The sequence below is a fragment of the Leuciscus leuciscus genome (assembly GCF_965113295.1).
Source record: "Leuciscus leuciscus genome assembly, chromosome: 12".
Classification (NCBI taxonomy): domain Eukaryota; kingdom Metazoa; phylum Chordata; class Actinopteri; order Cypriniformes; family Leuciscidae; genus Leuciscus; species Leuciscus leuciscus.
This window is the reverse complement of record NC_138736.1, coordinates 3,245,364-3,270,007: the sequence shown is the minus strand read 5'-3', so window position 1 is coordinate 3,270,007 and position 24,644 is coordinate 3,245,364. Positions and strand designations below refer to the sequence as shown.

Genomic DNA, 24,644 nt, shown 5'->3' with positions numbered 1-24,644 from the left:
GCCCCCGGAACGCAATTTATAGATAATCATGACAGAATATGCTAATCAGTGACTAGAAGATAATTACACATAAGCTACATAAATTCACCAACTAACCATTCAGAAATGTCCTGTTGCTTCTACACGTTGTCACTTCTTCTTGAGTCTCTCCATTTTTCTGACTCCGGTTTGAACATTAAAGGCTAAAAGTTTCCAGTGCATGTGTGTGTGAGGTAAAAGGGCTCTTGAAGCTCCGCCCCCTGTGCCGGGAGCAGCAGCTCATTTGCATTTAAAGGAACAGACACAAAAACAGTGTGTTTTTGCACACCCTCAAAAAGTGACAACTTTAACATGCTATATAAAAATATCTGTGGGGTATTTTGAGCTAAAACTTCACACACACACTCTGGGGACATCAGAGACTGATTTTACATCTTGTGAAAAGGGCATTATACCACCCCTTTAAGAAATTGAGATTGATTTCAGAATTTGAGATTTTTAGTTTGTTTGTTTGTTTTTAATTACCATGCCAACATCTATGGCTATTTTAATGGCAAGATCGATGCATTTTAAAATAAACTAATAGTGGTAAAATACAGTAGTTCTGAAAATCAAAAAACTGACAAACAACTCTTACGTTCCTAGTAGTAGTATTACGTTAATAATTATCAAAGAATCCTAAAAAAAGTATAATTTTTCCCCACAAAAATATTAGGCAGCACAACAGATTTCAACACTGATAGTAATCAGAAATGAGGAAAATCAGCATATTAGAATGATTTCTGAAGGATCATGTGACCATAACAGGAATAAATTACATTTTAAAACATATTAAATCAGAAAACAGTTGTTTAAAGTTTTAATATTTCACAATACTGCATTTTCTAAGATTGTTCTTTATTCAAATTTGAATAAAGACAGGAACATTCTTAAGAAATGTTTTAAGATAACTTTATAGTTAATTTAGAAAATAAGAGGAAAATAGCAGCTAAGAAAAATTTCATTCCTAATAATGATTCGAGAATCCAGCCCCAGGTCTGCTGAATCCAGAAGGGGGGGGAAAATACAATAAAATAAATAAACAAAGCAGTAAATAGTGAACAAACAATGTCCAGTGGCATACCCTTAGAAAGCCCATTCATAATTGATGTTTTGCTGTAGTGCCTAAATTCAGTTTTATATATATATATAATAGTGTATTAGCAGACACACTGACTGTTTTATCTGCCAGGCACGCATGAATAATATATCGCATCGTACCTTTCCTGTCAAAAAGTATGATGTACACCTTTCTCTGTTTCGCAAACAATAAATAACCTTTGCTTTCTAAACACAAGCCGTTCTGGGAGGAAATGTGGTCTACTGGAGTGTCCAGAAATAGCATGGACGGGCCGGTCCCAGCGGTGTTGTCTGAGGAGGGCAGAGACACAACTGCTAATCAATGGCAGTCGCAAGGTTTACACAGGCTAAGTCACTTTGACCAGAGTCGGGCTGAAACAGAACCTGTGTTTGGGAGCCGGCAGAGGGACATCTGTGGGGAGTTAGCATTGAGAGACGAGGATTAAGCCAAATTTCATTGCAGGATTCGCTATGTTCCAGGCGATCTTTCTCCCTCTTGTGGAGAGAAATCTCTAAATGTTTATGTTTGTTTAAAAAGAAAGGGCGGTCTATTGAGTGAATGCACAGCAAAAACAGACTTTTTGTAAATGCAGAAGGTATTTTTCATCTGGAAAGGGCTGGAGAGATAAAAGTGCAGCTGGCAGGAGGGCTGTCAGCACTGATCCTCCTTTCTACAACAATGAAGTTAAAAATAAAAAGCCAATGACCAGGAGGGGCCGTGCAGAACCGGACTTATTTTTTCCTGCCGGATTTGCCAAGGGTCCCATTAACTTGCGGGCCCATCTCCGTAACACACATTTAGCAACTCGCCCAACACAAACCCACACTTCATTTCATGAATTATCTATGATGCATCATAAAAATAAAATCTCTAGCTTTATGCACACAACTGAAAGCATGCTGAAACAACGAGCAGGAAGTTATCCTGAGCAAATAGTCTGCGGTAGTCCAGGCCAACGGGCCAAGCTCAGCAAACACTGAGGAAGCTTAACATCTGTAGCCATGAACAACCTGTTTGTGAAAACACACAAAATCCCTAATTAGTCCTCCATAAAAGTGAATATGAACACCATGTTTTTCAACTTTAGTACTTTCCAAACCCGAGCGGTGCAGCTGCGAAGGAATGCTGAGAATTGTGCGCACATTTGTTCAGGAATGGTTTTTACAAGCTCTCGGAGAACTTCTGTTGGACAGAAAGTGTGGGACTGTTAAAGGGAGAGTTCACTCAGATGAAAATTCTGTTATTAATTATGCACCCTCGTATTCGTTCATCTTCAGAACTCAAATGAAGATATTTTTGACAAAATCTGAGAGTTTTCTGTCCCTCCATAAACAGTTACGCAACTACCACTATGACGCTTCAAAAAGTTCATAAAGAGATTGTTAAACCAATCCATATGAACTGAGCGGTTTAGTCCAAATTTTCTGAAGAGACTAAATCACTTTATATGATGAACAGATTGAATTTAGGCTTTATGAACTTAGTGTCACACACAGAAGTAGAGCAATCCTTGAGAGAAAACCATTGTAAACCCTTATGCTCAAAATAATTCATTGGTTTAAGTAGGGTCAACTCAAATTGAACAAATTAGTTCAACCAAATTAACTTTCTTTTTCTTTTGAGTTCACAAAACTTACACATGTTAAGTAATCTGAATTGTTTCATTGTTTTGAGTTTTATGAACTTGTTACTTTACATTTAAACAAACTTACATTTGACTGAAACTGGGCTGGGATTTCCATTTATTTATTCTATTAGCTTACTCAAATATTTTGAGTTGAGCAATTCAAATATATAAATGAGTACAAAAAAAAAATCCACAAGTTCTGCTTAAACGTGTCGTGAAAAAGGCGGTTGCTGAAAAGGACAACAGAGGCTGTCGAGGAGATTAAACGTCATCAGTCCACTTTTACAGCATCGTTAAGGCTACAATTGTGCTCTTCCAAACTATTCTAACTCAAATGTTGTGAAAAAAAAACGTTTTTAGATCTAAAAAAACTGAAAGAGTTGTCGGAAGTTTAGTGATGGTGACGTTGAATTTGTGGGACCGTGGTGTAGTTCGTTTTTAGCCTACTTACTTCTGGCGACTGCACTTAGGCTTCAAAATTCATAAAAGTTGTGTTCATCTGTGATAATTATCTAGATGGACAAAACGTGCAAGCATCATAAACTTCTGTCGATCACAGAGATTGTTTTTAGCGATAATCCAAAAGCCTATGGGAAAATCCTATTGGTTTTTTGTCGAGGGAACCAGCGTGATGCTAACTCGACCGTAGAATAAAACGTGAAAGTGTCTTGAGCTTGTGCTTGACCTTATTTCAGACATTTAACCAAAACCCCATTAAAAAAAAAAACCATTGACCTCAGGACTACGGAACCGGAAGCGCTAAAATGCTAACTCGCTTCTGCGTTTTGGCCTACAAAGTGACATCATACCTTCACCACTCTATTAAACTACAATCTTCCCTTCACTCATGTTTTGAAACAATCTGTGCAAGCACGCTGACATCCCCCCCCCCCCCCCCCACCCTCCCCCTCTCCCCTCTCCTCTCCCTCTCTCTCTCTTTCTCTCTTGCTTTCAGTCTTCCTGAGTTGAGGGCACAAGTTCTGCTTGGTCAGCCAAGGGTGTTTGCCACGTCACACACCGGACTGCCAGTGTCATGGATTTCAGGGTTTCTATGGCAGCAGTGGTTAATTCCCCAGGCACTGCATGGGCTCTTTCTCATCAAGCCTGACACTCTCTCTCTCTCTCCCCCCATCTCTCTCTTTGGAAAAAAAAAGCTCTGGCCAGGCCCTTAGCCAAAAGCCTTGGAGATAAGCTGCTAATAGGAAACAATCTACAGCTAATGCACACATTCCACAGTGAAAACATCTTTTAATAACAAAAACAGAGTGCTTCCCCTCTTCTCGTTTTCTTCCCCCTTTCTCCTGTCTCCACGGCCCCTTTCTAAACAAAGCTGCGGAGTGAGCAAGATAGCGGGAGAGAAAAGAGAAGATGTTGTTGCAGAGCAATGTTGAGAAACGCACAGGAAGACAATCAGAGCGTGCCGACACCTGAAAAAAAAGGGGAATCGTTAGAGAAGTGTAGGTGTGGCACTGCGTCCTCGAGCCATTAAACGATTACAGAGGGAAATGAAAGAGAAAAGAGGGAAGAGCAGGCAGCGAATGCAAGGAAAGTCAGGCCCCCGGCGTACGCAGACGAACACGCTTCACGCCGGCTTGTTTGTTTGATGCCCCGCTGCCACGTTTTTCCTGCAGATCCCAGAAGCCTCCACTGCGCAGCGTGAGAGCGAGCCAGAAAACATGCACACCGATCTGTGATTCAGCGCACAGATGTCCTGACAAGTATGAGTGAGAACGGTCCATCTTGCTGTGATTATAGCTGCCGTCACGTCTGACGTCGTAATTGACACTGGCTGCGAGCTGTTTACGGCTAGAGAATCACACATATGGACTTGCCCCTTTCATTTTAAGGCTGCTGCACATTCTCCTGATCACATCTCCTCCTCTCTCGGACCCGTTCCATCACTGACACCGAAGCCTTGATGGACGGGAGCCGTTGCGGAGCGACGCCTGTAAACAATGGGAATGTTTGCGCTTTGTTTATTCGTACCACGCTGAGAATCCTCTTGCCAAATCAGCTAGTGTTCTCTCTAAACAATGTGGGTGTGCTGTCATTCCGTGATACCTGGAAAAGCTGTCAGCGGATTCACTCAAGATTACCTTACAATACCACTGCCAAATAGTGTGCAAGCAAACTGTTTCCCCCCTTACAAAGGCAGCATTTACGGCCCTTAATGAAGCATAACAGCCACCGTCAGCACTCATATGCTAACATTATGCCACACTCGCCTCAAATGCCACCTGCGCTGAGTAATATGACAAATGACACGACCGTGCATAAACATTTCTACAGTGCCTTTTTTTAGCTCGGCTGAAATGATTGTGCGAAGCTTAATTGTTTGGGAAAGTTCACCCAAAAGAAATTACTGACCCTCATGTTAATATGATTTCGGTAACACTTTGTTTTAAGGTGATGTAGTTGCACGTTACTATATGTACTTACTAGAGTAATCACTGTAAATTATGCACAAGTAACTTGCTTTAATTTATATGTACGTTAATTAATATTACTCAATACTTATTTGAGTAAGCACAATGTAACTACGTCACCATAAAGTGTAACCCGAGATTTTTTGGCAAACACACACAAAAGTTTTTTTTTTTTTTGTAAGTCAATGGGGTCCAAAGTTTTACTTTTACAGTTAATTAATTATTCAAAATATTTTCTTTTTGGGGGGGGGGGGGGGGGGGGGGGTTCCACGGAAGAAAGGAAATATTTTTCAGACATAATATTATAATATGATGCCAAACTACTTTCAAGTTTTTCTTATCATTCTTGAGTTTTCTCTTCATTATAATATCAGCACAGTTGCTGACATTTTAATTCAAAAGTTAAAAAAAAGTGCTCATAAAAAGATCCATAAAAATTTGTGTTTGTAAGACTTCCATTTATAATGTATTTTTGACTAAATAGATCCGTACAGTTCATTTTTCATTTTTTTTTTTTTGGCTGAACCATCCCTTTAAAGCACTGGGGTTTCTTTCATCTCTAAATCGGCCCAAGAGTCAAAAAAGTGGCTGTTTTGGAGTCTCAAAGTCTGTCTGTCTATCAGTCTGTCTGTGGATAAATCTCTTTGGTAAATAGCTTGGAGGCTTCGCTAAAGAATATAGCACGGATCAAAGAAGCCATGTCTTCCTGTATAAAAAGCCTAGGCCACAAGCTTGCTTGTTTGTCTAAAACAATTAAGGTCGTTATGAGGGGGTTTCTGACAAATAGCTACCAGCTGATAGTGCTTTGGCAAACTCCAGAGGAGGTCGGCGGGGTAGTAAAAAAGCAGGGGGCCAGACCCTGAGACGGGGCTCGAAATTAATGATCGGTCAGGGTCTGAAGCCCGCCTAATCTTGGCCAATTGCTCCTTAATTATGTAAGGTGCTGCCAATTTGAACTGTCGAGCAAATCAGGATCAGCGTGCATTCATCCCCCAGCCCTGATTCCTGATTGAGACCGGTCATTATTCGGACGGATCTCATTTTCACACATGGAACCAATATGCCGGCCAGATGTTCATTTGCAGTAGGGTACAGAGCACAACGTCTCATCTACACGCAACGCTACGGCTGTCGTCTCACACCCTAGACAGGAGCGAAGGACATGAAAGAGGAGGAGGGAGAGAAAAAAAAAAGTCTGGTAAATCCTCTGTCAGGTCAATGACTTTTGTCGTGCATAGTTAAAACAGATGTCTCATTGCAGTCGGCCTGGCCCTGGAATTAGACCTCTGTGTTCAAACAAGCAAGCTTTGGTCAGTAAATCAAAAGCATAATTCATATAAACATTCAAATTATGCAGTACTGTTTTTTTCATCTCTCTCATCTTCTTCTGTAGGTCATAAATAGCTCCGCTCGGATTCTGGTTTCAGGCCCCTCCTGCATTATTAGGGCTCTTTCTGGCACCGCTCAATGCGCAAACCTGGCTTTCGGAATGACGCCACATATACAATTGCTTCATCGTTAAATGCAGATATGATCTTTAGTGACATTTTGACAATCCAAATTTAGATCTGCTCTCATTTTGAATAAGTTTAAGGCTTAAATGCAAAACATGATGGAGGAGGAAAGGTTTTTTAGAATGTCTTCAGGTTTTATCAGCCATATTAAAGCAGAAGGCAGTGCGTTTTTTTTTATTTTTTTTTATAAAGTTGAAAAATATATATATACTGTATATTAGTTGAAAAAGTAAATGTAAAAAAATTAATAAAAAAATGACGTTTAGAAATTTAAGTTTGAATTGAAATTTAAACCTAAAACTGAAATGAAAATAAATTAAAGCTAAATGGAATTTTAAAATGGAACAAAAACTAAAACAGAATTTGAAAAAAAGTAAAAAAAAATACTAAAATTAAAATGAAAACTGATAATATAAAAAATCTAATTCAAAATATCAATAAAAACTATATTATATAAATTATACTAAAATAATATTAATGGTTTACCTAAACAGTGTATCTGAATAACAAATTTGTGGAAACAAGATGTGCTATCACTTTAAGACAAATATAGTGCAATTAAAAAAATTGCCCAAATTTACACAAAAACACACACATAATTTGATCAAAACGTCCTAGTTTCAACAGATTGAGGTGGTTCAGGGTCGTGTACAATATCAGCTGAGATCCGAACAGGCGATGATATTGTCGCTTCCCTGAAGTGCAATAAGAGAGAGTTGCAGTTCTGTTAGTTAATACCGCTGTATTATTCATGGTGGAAGAGGATGAAACGTGATGGAGAGAGGGCGTACGAGGGGTTTCCACCATGGGAAACAAGTGGAATCAGGACAAATGAGACACAGATCACGAACACCCCACCCCAAAACCAGATGTTTGAACACAGATTTGACCATTTCATCCCTGCACCCCACCTCAACCTTTCTAACATGTTATACATCTACAAGACATTTTACAAGAAAAAAAAAAAAACATATCCATCATGAGACTGCAGAATTGAATGAATGATTCATACTAAAAAAAAAAAACAGCGCATTACACAAATAAAGCATAAAAATAACTCTAACCACCATCCTGTCCTGTCAGTGAAGAAATTACGCTTGTCAACGATATATTGGGCGTGCTTGTGTTTTGCATGGCATCTCCCGACCCAGATAACGTTACACCCTCTCATTTGAAAATTTCGCTCTGGTTCAAATGTAAATAACGTCACGGGAAGGTGGGGTTGGCAAAGTTTTATTATCGCTGACATTTATTATCATTATAAAGGTTTTGGTGAATGAAAGCAGACGTGGGTGGTATAAGGAGGCAGGTTTCCGGCACTATTTAACAAGGTGATTCGGTGCAGCTGTGGCTGGAACGTTTGAAGGGTGGGCGCACAAAACAGTGAACCCGGTCCAACCTGCTACCACATAAAGCAACATAAGGAGAACCACGTTTGGATTTGGGCTTTCAAATGGAAAGATAGTTGCACATAACATCAGGTTTCCATAACAATGCGAGTCTTTTCTTCATGGCGTAAACATTCCCGGGTCTGTGCGAATATAGGCTAAGCGAGGCGTGCGGCCAAAAATAACAGAAGGTGCGGTGCAACTTGACATAAGTGCCATTCAGACTCAAAGTCGATAAATTAATCGCTCGCTAAAAACGGCGTGGAAATTCACGTGGCGTGTGGAACCGACGCTGAGCAAACATGTTATGAGAGCAGCTGGCCGTAACTGAAAGGACTTGATTTAGGATGGTGTAGAAGGATGTAATCATGGCAGACAGACACATGAGTGAATTACCGCCGATTATGTCTTGCTTCAGCTTTAAACACAATCTGACCATTATGGGCCACGGAACAGCAAACTTTGCTCACAACCTCGCCATCCTTTCCATTCCACCTCCTCCTGCCCAGAGCAGCCAAACCCCAGGAACAGGACGAACACACAAACGCACACAAACGCACACTGGCCGGCTGGTGCACAAGGGTGTCAGTTTGTTTCTGCAGCAGTCAAATTTCCCATCATTCCATAGACAAAAATAAACAGGGGCGTCCTGGAAGACTGTTGAAACGGCTCAGTGTATTCCGCCCCCTCAGACGGTGAGGTCATGCTCTCAGACCGTACACTACAGCAGGTACTCACACACTTTTTTTCTCTTCCCTCCCGTCCTTGCTCATAAAATGTGGCACTCTGTTACAGAATTCGTCTGCGAGATGTGGGGGAAGTTTTTCCACTTCCTGTCTGAGCAGCATTAGCACGGCTCTAGAACACAAATGGACGGGAAACACAAACACACACGCACGCTCGGTGACAAACAAACACAGACATTAACAAAAACTTACTAAGAACGGCAATAAAAGAACAATAAGTTCTGTGTAAGCAGAGCATTCAAACCCATAAACCGAAACAGTCTGCAAACTGAGTCCGAGCTGTGGACGAGCTGTTCAAGATTTTAATGATTTTAACAAAAATCATAATCACGATATGATCAAAGTCTTATTTCATGATACGAGTCATTTTAAATATCACTGAATTTTCACAATTATCAATCCTTCATCAAAAACTAATACTAGGTTAACTAATGTAAGAAAAAGAGCCTTGAAATAATTACATAACACAAGTAAACAGTCAGCAATACAACAAGAACAAAGAAACTAATTCCAAACAAAATGAACGAATACAACAGAACGAAAATACGAATTAAATAAACAGTGTTTCAGTTTTTCATGAAGATGTACTAACAGTGGTATTCAGATAAGTAAAAAAATGTAATATGTAAAATAACACTGCATAGTCTTAATGCACACATTAAATATAGATTAATCCTTATTAAAGGGATACTTCAGGATTTAGCATTAAGCTTTGTATTAGTAGAAAACCTGAAGTATTTTCGAATTACCGTGCTTTCCACCCTCATATCCCCCTGTGACGAGAGATTTATGTATTTTTTGTCTGGAAAAAATCCTCCGATGACGCAAAAATCGTCATTTTGCGTCATCTGAGGATTTTTTGGCCAGAGGCGAGAGACTACAGCCAGTAGGAGGAGCTGTCCCGCATGTCTTCAGCCCGCCCATAGAGGGTGGGATCTCACTCACAGAATATGTACACGGTGTCAGCCATCTTTCTTTGGAAGCTAAGCTAACAGGCTCTTGTTCTGTGGAGAAAGCTGAGTAGTAGGGGTTGCCATCCTCTTTTTCCCGGACATGTCCGGCCGTCGAGATCGTCCAAAATGTCCGGGATTCGGCTTTTGCTTTCTGCAGTCGCCATTCATTGTTTACATGCACACCTTATGTTTCAATCTAACTGAATTCATTCCGATTGGTGAATCTGAATGTAGTGTTTACATGAACGCTAAACAAGTGATCGGCTGATGTGCGTTTTAACATTGCTAAGAAAATTCCCGCTCCTCCGTGAGAGATACGAGACCGGCGCGTCTCAGTAATGACGCCACCGGCCTCTCGCCGTTCTCCCGCGGCCCTCAGCCTCGTCCTGCTCGCCACAGTAAACATGATGAATGACGACTGTAGAACGCAAAAGCCGAATCCCGGACATTTTGGGCGATCTCGAAATCCCGGGCAAACTCGTCACGGAGACTTACTAGCCTAGCCTTGTTGTTTAACTGCGCTCTCTTACCGGTAGGCGTGGCTTGGGAGTGGCCTCCTAGGGCAGCGAAACAAGTGCATTCTGGGAGTTGTTTTCTTTCATCCACATTAGCCAAAAATACATTTTCTGGCTTTTCTCAGTCTAGAAAGCTCCAAATTCAAAAATAATTTCACATTTCTTCTACATAAATAACCTATTTTAAATACACATTCATCTTTCTACAGGTGAAGTATCCCTTTAAAGCAACTTAAGTTATTCAGTCAGGATTAGTGAGTGATTTTCCTAGACTGCATCAGGTTTATTAGGCTGCTGTCACTTTAAGAGCTAATGCACGGATCCAATATACTGTTACACATGCGTTTTCTTTCCCAACTGTGTACGTTACGTGCATACTTAATACATAACCTACTGTGTTTATGTGAACACTCTCCAAAAAGGCATTTTGACATTGTGTTAAGGTGCATATCCGAAGCCCATTTGCTTATCCGCCTTCGGCTCAGACTCAGAGCGCGCACAGAAAGCCGCCCATGAAATGGTGTCTCTTTTTCAGCTTAATGCGCTGTTAATAACTCTGTTTAATATCAAACACGTCCCGCAGTTTAGCAACAGTAGAGTGCATTTCACAACACTCGCTCAAAGGAAGGTGCGCTTGATTGAATGCAGCAGCGGCACAATAACCGTTTTACCTTGATCATCTTGTTTTCATAATCGTTGGAAGCCAAAATCAAAATCCAAAATCTATCATGATGATTAATCGCGCAGCCCTAGGAAGAAGTGTATTATCCTCAAATCCAACTGCAGCATTCGCCTTTATCTACATGACCAGAAAAGGGCAAAGACAATCAGTGCACAAACAAGTGCATTGCGAAGTGTTTGTTAAAAAGCACAGATATATCGAGAGAATTTAATGAGGGATCTTCCTTTTTTTTTTTTTAAATACAGCTTTAAAAGTTCAACACTCTAATTAGCTTCTCTAAGATAAAAGGACAAAGAGAATCAGCAAAAAAAAAAAAACTTCTCATTTTAGCTAATTTTTTTTTTTCTTCTAAAATAAGTCTTTAGGTACAGCCTGTTCTCTGCCTCCTCTTTTCTGGCCAGCGGATTGTCATTCCAGAACTCTGATCCACTCAGCACTGAACGATGAGGAAATTATCGCCTAAGAACCACTGCCGCTGATACAGCTAAAAGAATGTTAAAGTAATGAGATGCGGGGAGGAATCTGTGATTAGAGCTCACTGATCTATATAAGCCATTACTTATTATCACCAAAGGAAAATAACCTTGGTCATCTTTCTGTCAGTGAGGCCGACTTCCTGAAAGGGCAACCAACCAATAATCCTGCCAAGCTTCCATTCTGCTAGGAACAACTGGGCATAGAAAGCATAGCCCAGTTAAATTAGATGGAAGGACTGTGTGCTATTGGAAAACAGCTCATGTTGTAGATAATACCATCTTGAAAATGATCTACAAACATGTATTTTATTGGCAAGATATAGACACACAAAGATAAACATCACTGTGTTGTGCTTCTAATCTTTTGAGGTAAATTGCAACCTTTCATGGCCTCTCTAGTTGGTAACCCACAATTTTGTGGCATAAAAAACAGCAGTGTTACAGGAATCAGTGGTACTTTCCAAGAATAAGGTACACTTTGACATCTCAAAACGTTTTAGCACTTTTTTGTGAGATCTACAAGATATGTTCGTTTAAAAAATATAAACCTAGCATGACTAGTCTAGTTTTAAACATCAAACGTCTGTATCTGCCCTTAAAACTGGGATTTTGGCCTGTCTCCCTCATCTTCTTGACTGTATCCAACAACTTAAAATAGTATAAAAAGCATTGAAATATTAAAATAGGCATGTTTTTGATATTATCTGTTGTATTGCTATTCAATTTTTTTCATTAACCCATTTGCATTACCAAAAACCATTCAAACTTTAATTGTTATTCAATGATTATTGCTAGAAAAACGAAACACAAATGAGAGCATTTAAAGCGAAAATATGGTTGTAAAACCTGCAAAGCTCATTTAAAATGAATAGAAAGAGAAAGCAGCTCATTTAATATTTATTTTGACCTCTTGGGGACACACGATCAGCATTTTCTAAAGGTTAAGCACCTCGTTTCACTGGCCATTTGTTGAATAAGAAAAAGAGAATGGCCCTATTTTGTACCTTCATGGAAAGTGTCCCGTTATGCCGAGTTGGTCCCTGTATCATGTGGTGAGCTCTCTAAACAGACAGAGAGTCAACAATAAAAAGGAAAAGAGAAAATAAAAGCTGTTCTGTTGTGAAACTCAGCTGTATACACAGGTAGGGCCGGCTGAAGAGAGAGATTAAAGGGCCTGGTCATCTTTAAAATGTCATCAGTAATTACAGACTTATGATAATGATGATCAGAAGAAAAGATAATTTATCATTTGCCCATTTTTTTTCGTCTCGTCGGGAAACGGCTCCACCCTCCCCATTCATCTGCACCGGCGAGGTGGAACCATGTAATATTCCTCCTCAGGACTGGCTTCACACCATTACAAAAGGGGATGGAGGACGAGAAAAAAAGAAAAGGCTATAGAGAAGAAAATGAAACACATTAAGGAAGAAATCCCGATGGAAATTCAATAGTCCCAGAAACATACAGTGTGGCTTATCAAAGCAGCTGTCACTAAATATAATTCGAGGCAGCGGGCGGAAATGTAAACGATGGCAGACCTAATGAATTTCATTTCAGGATCTGCCCGAAGTAGACGTAGTGTTTATCACAAGCCTTTCTCCTCGCAATGACTCATTTACGCTGTGCTTGCATTTACTCGCACTTCCGAGGCCTGAGAACCTTTCGCAGTGAATTGAGTGCTTTGGTTAAGGAACTTTAAGGTGTATTTGTCACATAATAAATACACAAATTGGAAACACAATACAAAAGAGATTGCTCTTCACTCGAGAGCAGGCAAAGCTGGAGAAGATACAGGTGTTTGTAATGGTAAAGAGTAGCAAGGAATGAGCAATACAGTAAAAAAAAAGCAATGTTAGTTTAACTAGTACTGCGTTTCACTGGAATAGAGGAACCACAGGGGGAACAGGGGCTGTTTAATGCTAATTATTTATTATTATAACAATATTATTCATACATTCAGTAATTACATCCAAGCAATATCATAGAAAAGTGTTGGTGTTCAACATATGTGCTGATATTCAGACTAAAAGCTCAAATGCAAGTATGATATTACTTAGTGTTCAACCACACACACACACACACACACACACACACACACACACACACACACACACACACACACACACACACACACACACACACACACACACACACACACACACACACTTAAAATTCAAGATCAATCTTTTCATTACTACAGGAGCTGCCAGTTTGCTAAGTTTCAAATGATTATTAAACAGCAAGAACAAATTATGCAAAAGCCCTTTCGGCGCACTCGGTGTCTGTGTTCACTCACTTGTTTCAAGTGGACTATATAAGTGGAGTAATGTAGGGAATAGTGAATGAGTGAATATTTTCGTTCCTAAATGAATCAGTGTTGTTAAACGAAACGTTGACTGAATGATTCAATGACTCACTTACTTTTAGACAGTCTCTGTTCGCCACCTACTGGCGTAAATAATAATGAGTGTAGGCAATAAGGCTTGTGTGTTAATATGCACATTATTCACAATGGCTAAAATAATTTGTACCATATAAATGGTGAATACTAGTCAGCAAAATTAAGCCTTAAACCAATTATACAATAGGGTCATTTTATTTTTATTTTTATTTTTTACACTTCTATTAAATCTGATCTAAAATGTAAATCTTAAAATGCTCAATGTAAAACTGATTATCGTCCTTCTACTTTTAGCATGTTCTTTTACCATCTTAAAAAGAAACAAGAACGCTCTCATGTGTACAGTATCCAAACAAGCCTTTGATCTAGATATATGCAAAACATATCCATATGCAACATAAATATGCTAAACAGATTCTAATAGATCCCTAATGAAGAACATGCTTGTTGCAATCAAAGTTTACTGTTCCTAAGCTACAATCCCCTCTTTGATACTCGGAGGGTAATCGTGCGTTCAGAGGCATGTGGACACGATGTGCTTGGAGAAATTAATTGTTAGTTCCAGTGGTTTTGTGCAGGTGCGGGGAAATCTGACTTGAGAGAAATGAATTGGTATTTTGGGGATCAGCATGGAGAAAATGACACCGGTTGCTCGGCCGTTCTCACCTGGAGAGGTTGAAAAACTCTAGAGATGGCACTGAGATGGGCAGATTGGGTGACGCTTCTCCACATTACGCTCCCGGATGTGCATGAAGGGGTTGCCGCGTCAGCACGATACCCGGAGAGAAGCCTTACGTTGCAGAAACGGTGGGGGGGGGGGGGGGGGGGGGGGGGGGGAGAAACCATCTGTCTGCAGAACGGTGCAAAGCACTTCAACTTCACACCTGTGCAACCAGATTAACAACCCCTCCGACATCTGCCACTCCACACCAAAACATAGACATTCATTCATATCTCCCACATGCATCCAGAGTCAACACACTATGGGGGGAGAAACAAGATTCACAATTGATATAATTCATATTCAATTGCCACCACCTACTAGCATCATGTAACCTGCACTGAAGTCACTGAAACAGTCTGTTTATAGTAAGCAAAGCCTTAATTAAATGACGTTACAAGCCACTATAAACCTATATAACTACTCAGTCATATACAGTGAAACTACCTAGAGCCAGATTTACTAAACAGGGCAAATTAGCATGAGCGCAATTCCCAAAAAAGTGGCAATGGAAGTGGAAAGTTCTGCGCTTGATCTACTGATGACTCGCAAATTAAAGAACAGACGTGGCCGGATCATTTCTATAATGACCAACACAATCTACCAAGAGCAGTGCAAATCAGCGTCTGGTTTAAGACGTGCTAATAAATAATGTAAATAATGGTGCAGTAAATTGGCTAGCGCAAACCTTAGTAAATCACCTGGCACGATTCATTAAAATACTCTCCTCCTATAAATTTTGCATCTGAAAGGGAAACTCCAATAAATGCATCTGCAATAAAGTCATCCGCAAAAATAACTGTGTCCACACCTTTTCAGCGTGACATTTCTCACTGCGTGTCTTTAGTAAATCCTGACAGTAGTTTTTAACAGCAAAAGTGGGTTTGCGCTGGAGTAAGCTGTTAGTAAATCTGGCCCATAATCTTAAAATATGCAGTGATAGAGATTACCACGGCGAAGTCCAAGGATTCAAAAATGACCATTTTGTAGGATGATACTGATTGATGCTCCTGGAATAAAACTGCTTTTGTAAATGTGACTCGTCGTATACAGTCCATGCAAGTTTATGATTCAATTGTGTCCCAAAACAAAAAGCGCAATACATTGCAATATTGAAGTTAGCCTGGAAATCCAGACCTAATGGTCTGGCATCGACTAATGAAAATCGGCCAGCTCGAGGGGCGGCACCAAGCATGCATTTGAAAATCTCACTGCACGCAATTGGATAACACTACGACCAATCACAACAAGCCCCATACGCTTAGCTACCAGCGGAGCTAACTGGTAGATTAGACTCTTGCCGTATCCAGTCGGCAAAACAGCAAAAACATCCTTTTTGCAAAGGAACGATTCGAGCGCCGTCTTCTGTTCCTCTTTTAGATAAAAAGCCAAGTCTAACTCGTTCATTGTAGCGGCCAAAGCCGTTTCAAACAACTGGTGTTCATCCATAGCCATCTTGCAATGTTTACTAATGACTTGGACGTCACAGCGCTGTCGTCATCTCGCCTCTGGCCCGCCTATATCAGATAACCCGATGTGATTGGTGCAGCTCGGATACAAGGGCATATTTAATGAGCGTCATTACTCGACGCCAGAGTAAACTCGCTGAGCAAATTCAGCTTGTGCTCTCGCGAGAACTCTGGATTTCCAGGGTAATATCGAAGCTCAATACTTGTAGAATTGCAATTCATAGAAATCGCAATACATATCGATTTGGCACCGAATTATCATGATAGTATAGATTTGGGAGATAAGCGTATCGTTCTTCAAACATCAGCCTCAGGTTTGGTAAAGCCTGGTTAGAGAGGACGTCTGGCCCTTGGGTAAAACAGCAGCTTTTGTGGATCTCGTGTCATTGCACCTCCGCCCGCACATCATTCCACAAGGTAATCACACATTGACATGCTGCCAAGCACTACTGTTTTGTGTTGTGTGTTTGTTTAGAGGACTCTGGCTCCTCCTTCTGATCCATCGCTCCCGCATATGAGCTTGCTGTTGCATCGCAACGGTTTCTGTAGCAGTGTCGTCTCCCAAATCCTGAAGCCTGGCACCTGACACTCGGATTCGGCAGACTAATAGGTAAGCCGTCTCTTCATTAGGCTGTAAAGTGAAGCTAATCAGCATCTACCCAGACTCCCTTCTCCTTTCATCCTTTCACCAGTTCCCTCTCCCGCTGTCTATCCGCACGGCATATTTAACGTCAACTAAATGCTTGCTGAACTACAACCCAAGGAGGTGGGCGAAGAAGCATGTGAAAAAGGAAAGGGAGAAAACAGCGAATGTCACCTTCCTCGGAGGCCCGGTTAATCCGACACGGCGCACAAATTAAATGGCAGATTGTATTCGTTAAGGAACAAAAAGGGGCTCCTGTCTCTTTGATGTGGGCCAGGCGGTGCTGGACGCTGGAATCCACAGCCAGGCTTGGTGTCAGATTGGGATCAAACGTGGCCACACTTACATCTAAATAGAAATCTGGGATGGAAAAAGTTCCAGGGAAGGTGACCACACATGAAGAGAAACAAAAGGAAACGGAGGAAAAAAAAAAACAGAGCTGAGAGCCAGAAGTTTGGCTTCACATGCCTGTTCTCTAGAGAGAGAGAGAGAGAGAGAGAGAGAGAGAGAGAGAGAGAGAGAGAGAGAGAGAGAGAGAGAGAGAGAGATGCAAACAGATCGTCGCTGACCTTGTCAAAGAGTTTTAACTCTAATTTTTATTAAAAAAATAAAACAATTATTTATAAAAAAATATAATATAATACATTAATATAATATAATATAATATAATATAATATATATAATATATTATATATAATATATAATATAATGCTTTTTGGAGTCAAAAAATAAAATAAAATAAAATAAAATAAAATAAAATAAAATAAAATAAAATAAAATAAAATAAAATAAAATAAAATAAAATAAAATAAAATAAAATAAAATAAAATAAAATAAAATAAAATAAAATAAAATAAAATAAAATAAAATGCTTTGGTTAACACAGTTACTTTTGAATGGCCTTCAATGGAGAAATATGTTTCTCGCATCTACCTTGATTCAATCAATGTAAAACTACTTGTTTGTCTGGCCAATGGGCACCTGGAGGAAATGTTTGGGAAGCCTGTTTGGAAAAAGTAATTATTTGTACAATTTTATTTGGTACCAATAGTGCAGTAATCCTCACATCTGCTGACTCCTGGCTGGTGTGTTTTTTTTTTTTAAAGAGTCAAAATAATCAAATCAGACAAAGGGTAGGAAAAGTTCTCTCAACGCAAATCACATCAAAAACTATTCTAGAGATCCTCACGCAAAACTAGCATTTTCAGTGCTACAAAGACAGAGGGTTAAGTTAGGAAAGTCTAAGTAGTAAAAGAGCACTCGGATGATCTGCAGGGTTTGTGGCTGGAGGCTTAATTAGGTAATAGCAATAGGACTATCTTTAGAGATACTGAAGTGCACTAAGAGGCAACATAAAAGGATAACCGCATGATTAGTCTTCACAGATGAAAAAACATATCCGTTTGCTCCAGGGGTTGACCAACTCCAGCACCGAGCACAGCGGGAATATCAATCTGGGGCAATTAACGTGACCCGCAACTGGCAGGAGGTCAACTGCAAAAAACAGTGTCCCTTTTGAACATAACCCTAAACAATGATTGTGTGGCAGGGCACAGCCACAATTCACCGGAGGGGTTAATTGCTGATCGCTGGACGAGTTGGATTCTGGGTAGCATGCAGGAGAACACTGGACCAGGAGTAATGAGCTCTGGCATGAGGAGACGCCGGTAACGGGCCAGCAGCCGAACGCTGACACAGGGGGAGAACGGCTCTCTATGGGTGTGAGGAAGCTGGAAATCAGAGTCACTGACTGTCAAGGGCAAGGGTAGGAAATGCAAACGTTCGCCTATCAACCTCAAATATGGCTTATCATTTGAAACATGGAAGTAACTTGGTAACGTAACGTTAACCGTGCGCTATTATTATTAGGCACATATCTAATCCAAGTGTTTGTGCGGAGTGTGGAAGCTAAAGTATTAGAGCGCTTACTGCACAACATAGAGTTCGCCGGCGCGATCACTGATGACAGTGGAAACTCATAATACTACGTCATTTCGGTCATACCGATAAGAGTAATACATCATTCTAAACTGTAAAGCACTTTTATACAAGTAAACTCACAATAACAATAAGAGTGTGCCTTTGTAAAAAAGAAAACAAATAGAATGCGCTTTCTGCCGTCTCGGTCTCCGTGAACTGGAACGCGTCACATCAATGAACCGAAACTCAGCGTATAGGCTGCTTACCTCACATGCATGAGAAATATATCTATAGAAAGATTGAAATGTCTACTTTTAAATGAACCAATCTCTGATTATGGAATATGAGTCAGTATTGTCAACTTCACTGACACTGACAGTGACACATATAACACTTTTTAATAAATAAATCAAAATATCTCCTTGCCACATTCATAATCATTACTTTTGATGGTGCTTTGCAGCAAGCTATGTGTGCGCTTGATCGCAGAATAGGCTATATTATTCATTACCCCTTATTAATTCATATAAACGAGCCATTAGTCGATTAATGGCTCAATTAATCGGCTAGAAAAATCTTTAGTCAGGAGCATGTTTTATAACAATGCTAGACGTCAGAAAAAACACTCCTTAAAATACAAATCAAATGTCCTAACATGAATGCATAGGTGTAAATATGGAGAGGAATATAGATCAGGATTAATATTGATAACTAAAACTAAACCTACTAATCTGTTAATTGAAATAAAGCAGAAATAAAAATATATAAATATTAGTTGGAAAAACTTAAGCTAAATTAAATCTAGAAATGTTACCTTGGCAAATAAACTGAAATAAGTTGAAGCATTAAAATTATTAACTGGAAATAAATAAACTAATGAAAAACTGAAAGAAAAATAAATTAATCCGAAATAGACAAACGTACATAACAAAATTACCAAAAAATGAAACAAAAATTAACATGAAAACTAAAAAATATAAAATAGTTCAAAAGATAATGTAAAAATATTAATAAAAACGAATATAAATTAGATATAGTATTATATACACATATACATACATATACACACACACAAACATTAACATACAATGGTTTCTATGGCTCATAATGGACAAAAATGATACATTATACTAAGTTCTTCTCCAAAAGAAAAGCTGGCATTCAGACCCTCTACATTATTGCTCAATGATTCATCGTTGAGGGAAAATTATGCTCATGCTTGAGTGTAAAATAATCTGAAGTTGAAGGTTAGCCCAATGTAGATACAATTTTTAAATGCTAATTTTGACAAAAGTACACATATCTCATAAAATAAGCTCAAAACTGTGAAGGAAAAAAGTGAAATTTAACTTTATCCCACTCTATCAAGTTGTGGTAACTTAGTCACTAAGTAGGAGGCTGGAAGAAGATCATAGAAATTGTAGGCGATGCAGGTCTTTCTTTTCTCAATTAAAGCAAACGGCTAATAAAAGTTGGCCAAAGGTGGCATATAATGTGAACACATTATCTAATATGTGAAGGTGGGAAGACAACAACAACAACAAAACTAAAAGAATAAAAAAATGATGAATCACTAATGTTTCACTATAATGTGCTTGAGTTCAGATATCAAAATCTATTTTTTTTCTCAGCTTTTTGTTCTCGCAATAAGACTAAATAGGCAAATATGCAACAAAAACCAGGAAGAGCAGGAAAGAAACCATTAGCTCTCCGGTTTCTAAAAGCACCTCCCAAGCCAAACCCCTCATCACAAAGTCTCCGTCTCAGTTATCAATCTCCTCTCCGAGACCTGAATCAGGTCTGTGTGAGCTTTGGCTCCAGACTGGGTTCTTCAGGTTCCTCGGTGAGGAACCCCTCCCTGGCTGAGCCGGGTTTCATAATACGATAGATGACTCACACGCCAAGTCATGGTAACTCAAAAAATATTGTGACGGACTTCAGATCCCTTCTGAGTCCCATTAAGCCCTAGCAGTCCCAAAAAATGTTCTGATTCAACATTTCCTGAGGGCTAGAGCGAGGCCTCCACCTCCACCCCGAAGCTTTCACACACTCTCGACACGCCTAGCCTAATGACTTAACCACCGAGCGGACCACGCCTGGCCTTCTCTCCTGCCAACCCTTTCCAGAACCATCCAGGGAGGAAAACCCATTCCCGTTCCCCTTTGCTTTTCTTTTTTTTTTTTTTTGGGCCGGTTACATCAGACAGTGATGCCTTTTGGATTGGAGATGCACAGGAAGGAACGATTCCCAGCAGGGGCCTCTTGTTACTCAGAGCTCAGCGTTAAAATACAGGCAAACAAGCGGAAATTATGTCAGAAAGTTGCGGGAGAGCCACTCCTTCCTCTTGCTGTCAGTCGACGTGAAGATCAAAGAAGAACGGGGAGCTTTAACGCGCACATAAATATACAGAGCTGTTGAATACACACCATCGCACGACCTTGGGTTTGCATTTAACATTTAACCGCAGCCCAATTCTGCTGGAAATGTCAGACAGTGAATACATTACATAAAAAAGCCTTTGTAGAACTCCTGCGTTCACTAGCTGTGCATCTTTAAGCAGTCTTCGCTTGTCTTTTTTCTGCTCACCTTTAACAACTGTGTGGGAAAAAAGAAGAAGCCCTGATCGCAACTAGTATAACAGAGACACTATACGTCCTGATTTTTATAGACTCGCAACACATGCTTCTGTGCAGCTGAAACCACTGTGTCAGATTCACCATGTTATCCGATTGACAGAGACCGTGGAATATGGGAAGACAAGAAACGCAAATACATTGTTACAGATGTATAATACAGCCATTACGTACAGCTCACTGTAGCCAACACACATTTAATGATATGCATTCATCTCCTGACATTGACGCAGAAGAGAATTTACAGGAATTTTCAACCAGATTTGCATTTTATGAAGGCAACATTAATGCTTGCAAGGCTGCAAAAGAATACGATTTAATCATATGCAATCCGCTTTAACAATGACATGATCCTCAGCGTATGTCATAAATGGTATAAATATGGTATGTCATAAATGGTATATAATATAAGGATGACTAGACCAAATCACAATTCAAGTATGCAAACGCTGCGATGATTTCACTGAATGCTGAAAATTTCATGTTAAATCAATGGATGATTTCTAAAAATGTAATATTAAAATGTATAGTCAAAAGCTCTAAAATGAATAAATAGTCAGTATAAAAAGTAGATTTTAAAATATTGCATGTCTAAGGGTAAAATTATATTCTAAGATTAAATAGAGTCTGCAGAATCGGACCAGAATTGTTGAGTGATATCAATACAGTGCTGCAAGTAAATGCTATAAATATGTTAACAAACAAGATCTCTAATGTGAGCTTTTTAACTGAAATAAGCCTCCAGTAAATCACTGCTTCCTCACAAGCATATCGGTCATAATTTCCATCATTGAGGTGTGCAGTGATCAGAAATTTGAGGGTAAAGGGCTTTTTTTGGGAATTTGTCACCTGTGAATCCAGTGTCTCGTTATTTGTTGCAATGCCCTTGTACTCCCTATTATATCTTTCCATCAGATGTGAGTGTATAGTCCACTACCCAAAGCTCAGAGGACGTATATGCTCCAGTTTTTTTCGTTGTGTTTGTCTCTCAGAGATGAGGACCTCGATGGTTCTGTGTAACTGCATTAATTAGTTAGTCCAGGTTTTTAATCTGCAGAGGGTCTCTGCACATACTGACTTCAGGATGATCACACACACACACACATACACACACAACTTAAGCTTGACAACAAGCAGGCTGCTCAGTAAATAGTCACGGAGAAGCAATTGATAAAACTTTACTGTCGTGGACACTGGTCCTCCAGCCCAACAGAAACACTGCAGATGTTCTCAGGTCAGGGCTCAAAAACAAGGACGGCCAGAGAGAGAGTTTCAGAACGGGTCAATGCTGTGCACACAATACATCTCAGATTTGTTGATATCGTACATATACTCTTATTAAATTATTTGTATCAATTTCTTGTACAGAAAACACAACCTGCAATCAAATATAGCCTATATATTTGATTGCAGCATGCATATATTCACACAGGCTCACATATACTGTATATAAATACATATTGTATTTATACACAGTATATGTGAGCCTGTGTGAATATACTGTATGTATATATAAATATACTTTTATACACTTTATGTAAAAAAAAAAAAAATATATATATATATATATATTTATATATATATATATATATATATATTACACAGACACGCGCACACACACACATAAAATATATAAATATAATAATATATATACACACATATGTAAACGAAAACTTATGTTAGATGCGATTAATTGCAGTATGCAGTATTGCTCATGTAGATAAAATGTTGCTATAATATGTATTTTTAATAAGTTACTACATTTAAAAATAAAAACAACTATAAAACAAAATGATATATGTATGCATTTCAAAACACAAATTATAATAAGAAAATATTATGATGATTATACATTACTAGATTTTTATATAATTATATTTTAAATAAAATATTAAATAAAAAAAATTATGTGTTGTATTATTATATATTATTTGTTTTTATATCATTATATTTTAAATAAAACATTACATGTAAAAATATGAAAAAAATCTCAAATAAAAATATATCTGTATTAAAAACAAATAATAATAATAATAATAATTATTATTGTTTTATATATAGTATTTTATAAAAACATTTTAACAATATATTTATGTACGTAAGATTTTTTTTGTGTGTGTGACCAGTGAAAATATACTGACTATGCCAGCACAAAAAAAAATAAAAATCCTTATTGTTGAGCACAGTCACATGGGTTGTGTGGCCTTATTTCAGTGCCTTGACCCTAACCCACGAATAAACGTCATTTTCCCAAAACTACAAACTTGTAAATGCATGCTGCTCACATATTATTGCAGCAGAGTTGGTCCTGAAAACAGTGTGATCAGACTTTAGCCATTAAAATGTTATGAGTAACAGAAATAAGCACAAATATATCAGTGCATGTCAGAACCCCTCCAGGGCCCAGAAACCCCCTCAGACCTCAGAGTGTGAATAACTGGAAAGGAAAAGCATAAAGTCCAAACAGAGTGGACAGACATAGACCACCATCTCTTACCCGTAGGAGTGACTGAGACTCTTCCTTGGCACTTTTGCCCTCAGTCGAGGTCGGGAACTGCTGTCCGGCTTTCTCTCCGCTCGCCGGCGTCCCCGGCAGAAAGGCTTTGGCATCAGCGCTGAGGCTGAAGATCATTCCCGATGAGTCTCGAAGCTTCTGCTGGTCTTTAACCCCCGAGGTCACCGCGTTCAGAAGACCCAGTGTGGATTGAGGGAACGGGGCAGGGCTTCCCCTAAGAATCTCCCCTGCGCGCTCTTTAGGGACCCACACCAGACTCTGCACGTGTTGCTCTCCGCCTCGGACTCCTTCAAACCAGCCCTTCTCCTTCTCGTCCTGGGCCTCGCTCTTCACGGGCAGCGTCTCGGCTCGGCTGGGCTCTGGGGTCACCAGGCTGTAGAGTTTCAGGTCACCTTTGCTCTCCTCTTTGATGCGGAGGGTCGAAGGGGCCGAGCATCCGTTGGCAGGAGCAGACGCTGGATCTGTGGGGTCCTGACAGTGGACCGAGTTGAAGTGATCCAGCAGAGCCGAGGTGTCCGTGGCAGTGAAACTACAACGCCGACAACGACAGCAGCCGTGAACTCTCCTGCAAAGACGACAAGAGATGGTCTCAGGGATCATTTTTATCATCCTTAAAAGATCAGGAAAGCGTCGTTTCGCCTACTACCCCTAGAGAGACGAATGCACATCATGATTACGTGTACTTTCTCCTAATCTGACGTCTCTGCCCTCCTGAGCTAGGTCTGAATCTCTGTGATGTTGTGTAATTACGGTTTAGTCAGCTATTTTCGTCTGCATAATGGCTCTTTGTTCTGTTCCAAATAAAGGAAACAAAGAGCTGCTCAAAACTCTGGCTAAATGAACAGTCTGCAAACCTGTAGGTAAATGAATGTGACATTCCCTCCAGAAACACCAATGATTTTCTATAAGCGTCTAC

At 39.5% G+C, this 24,644-nt stretch overlaps 1 protein-coding gene and 1 long non-coding RNA gene across 6 annotated transcripts in view; one reads left to right on the top strand and one right to left on the bottom strand.

Annotated features, from left to right (window-relative positions):
- LOC309511008 overlaps positions 1-24,644 on the top strand; it is a 104,656-nt gene that overhangs the window by 10,935 nt on the left and 69,077 nt on the right. The window lies entirely within an intron of this gene.
- The window catches only part of trps1 (trichorhinophalangeal syndrome I), a 118,389-nt gene that overhangs the window by 47,852 nt on the left and 45,893 nt on the right, over positions 1-24,644 (bottom strand). For all 5 annotated transcript variants that reach the window (XM_082185837.1, XM_082185840.1, XM_082185838.1 and 2 more), the window contains exon 5: positions 23,711-24,293. In XM_082185837.1, the coding sequence (XP_082041963.1) occupies positions 23,711-24,293 (583 nt within the window). The remainder of the gene's footprint in view (positions 1-23,710; positions 24,294-24,644) is intronic.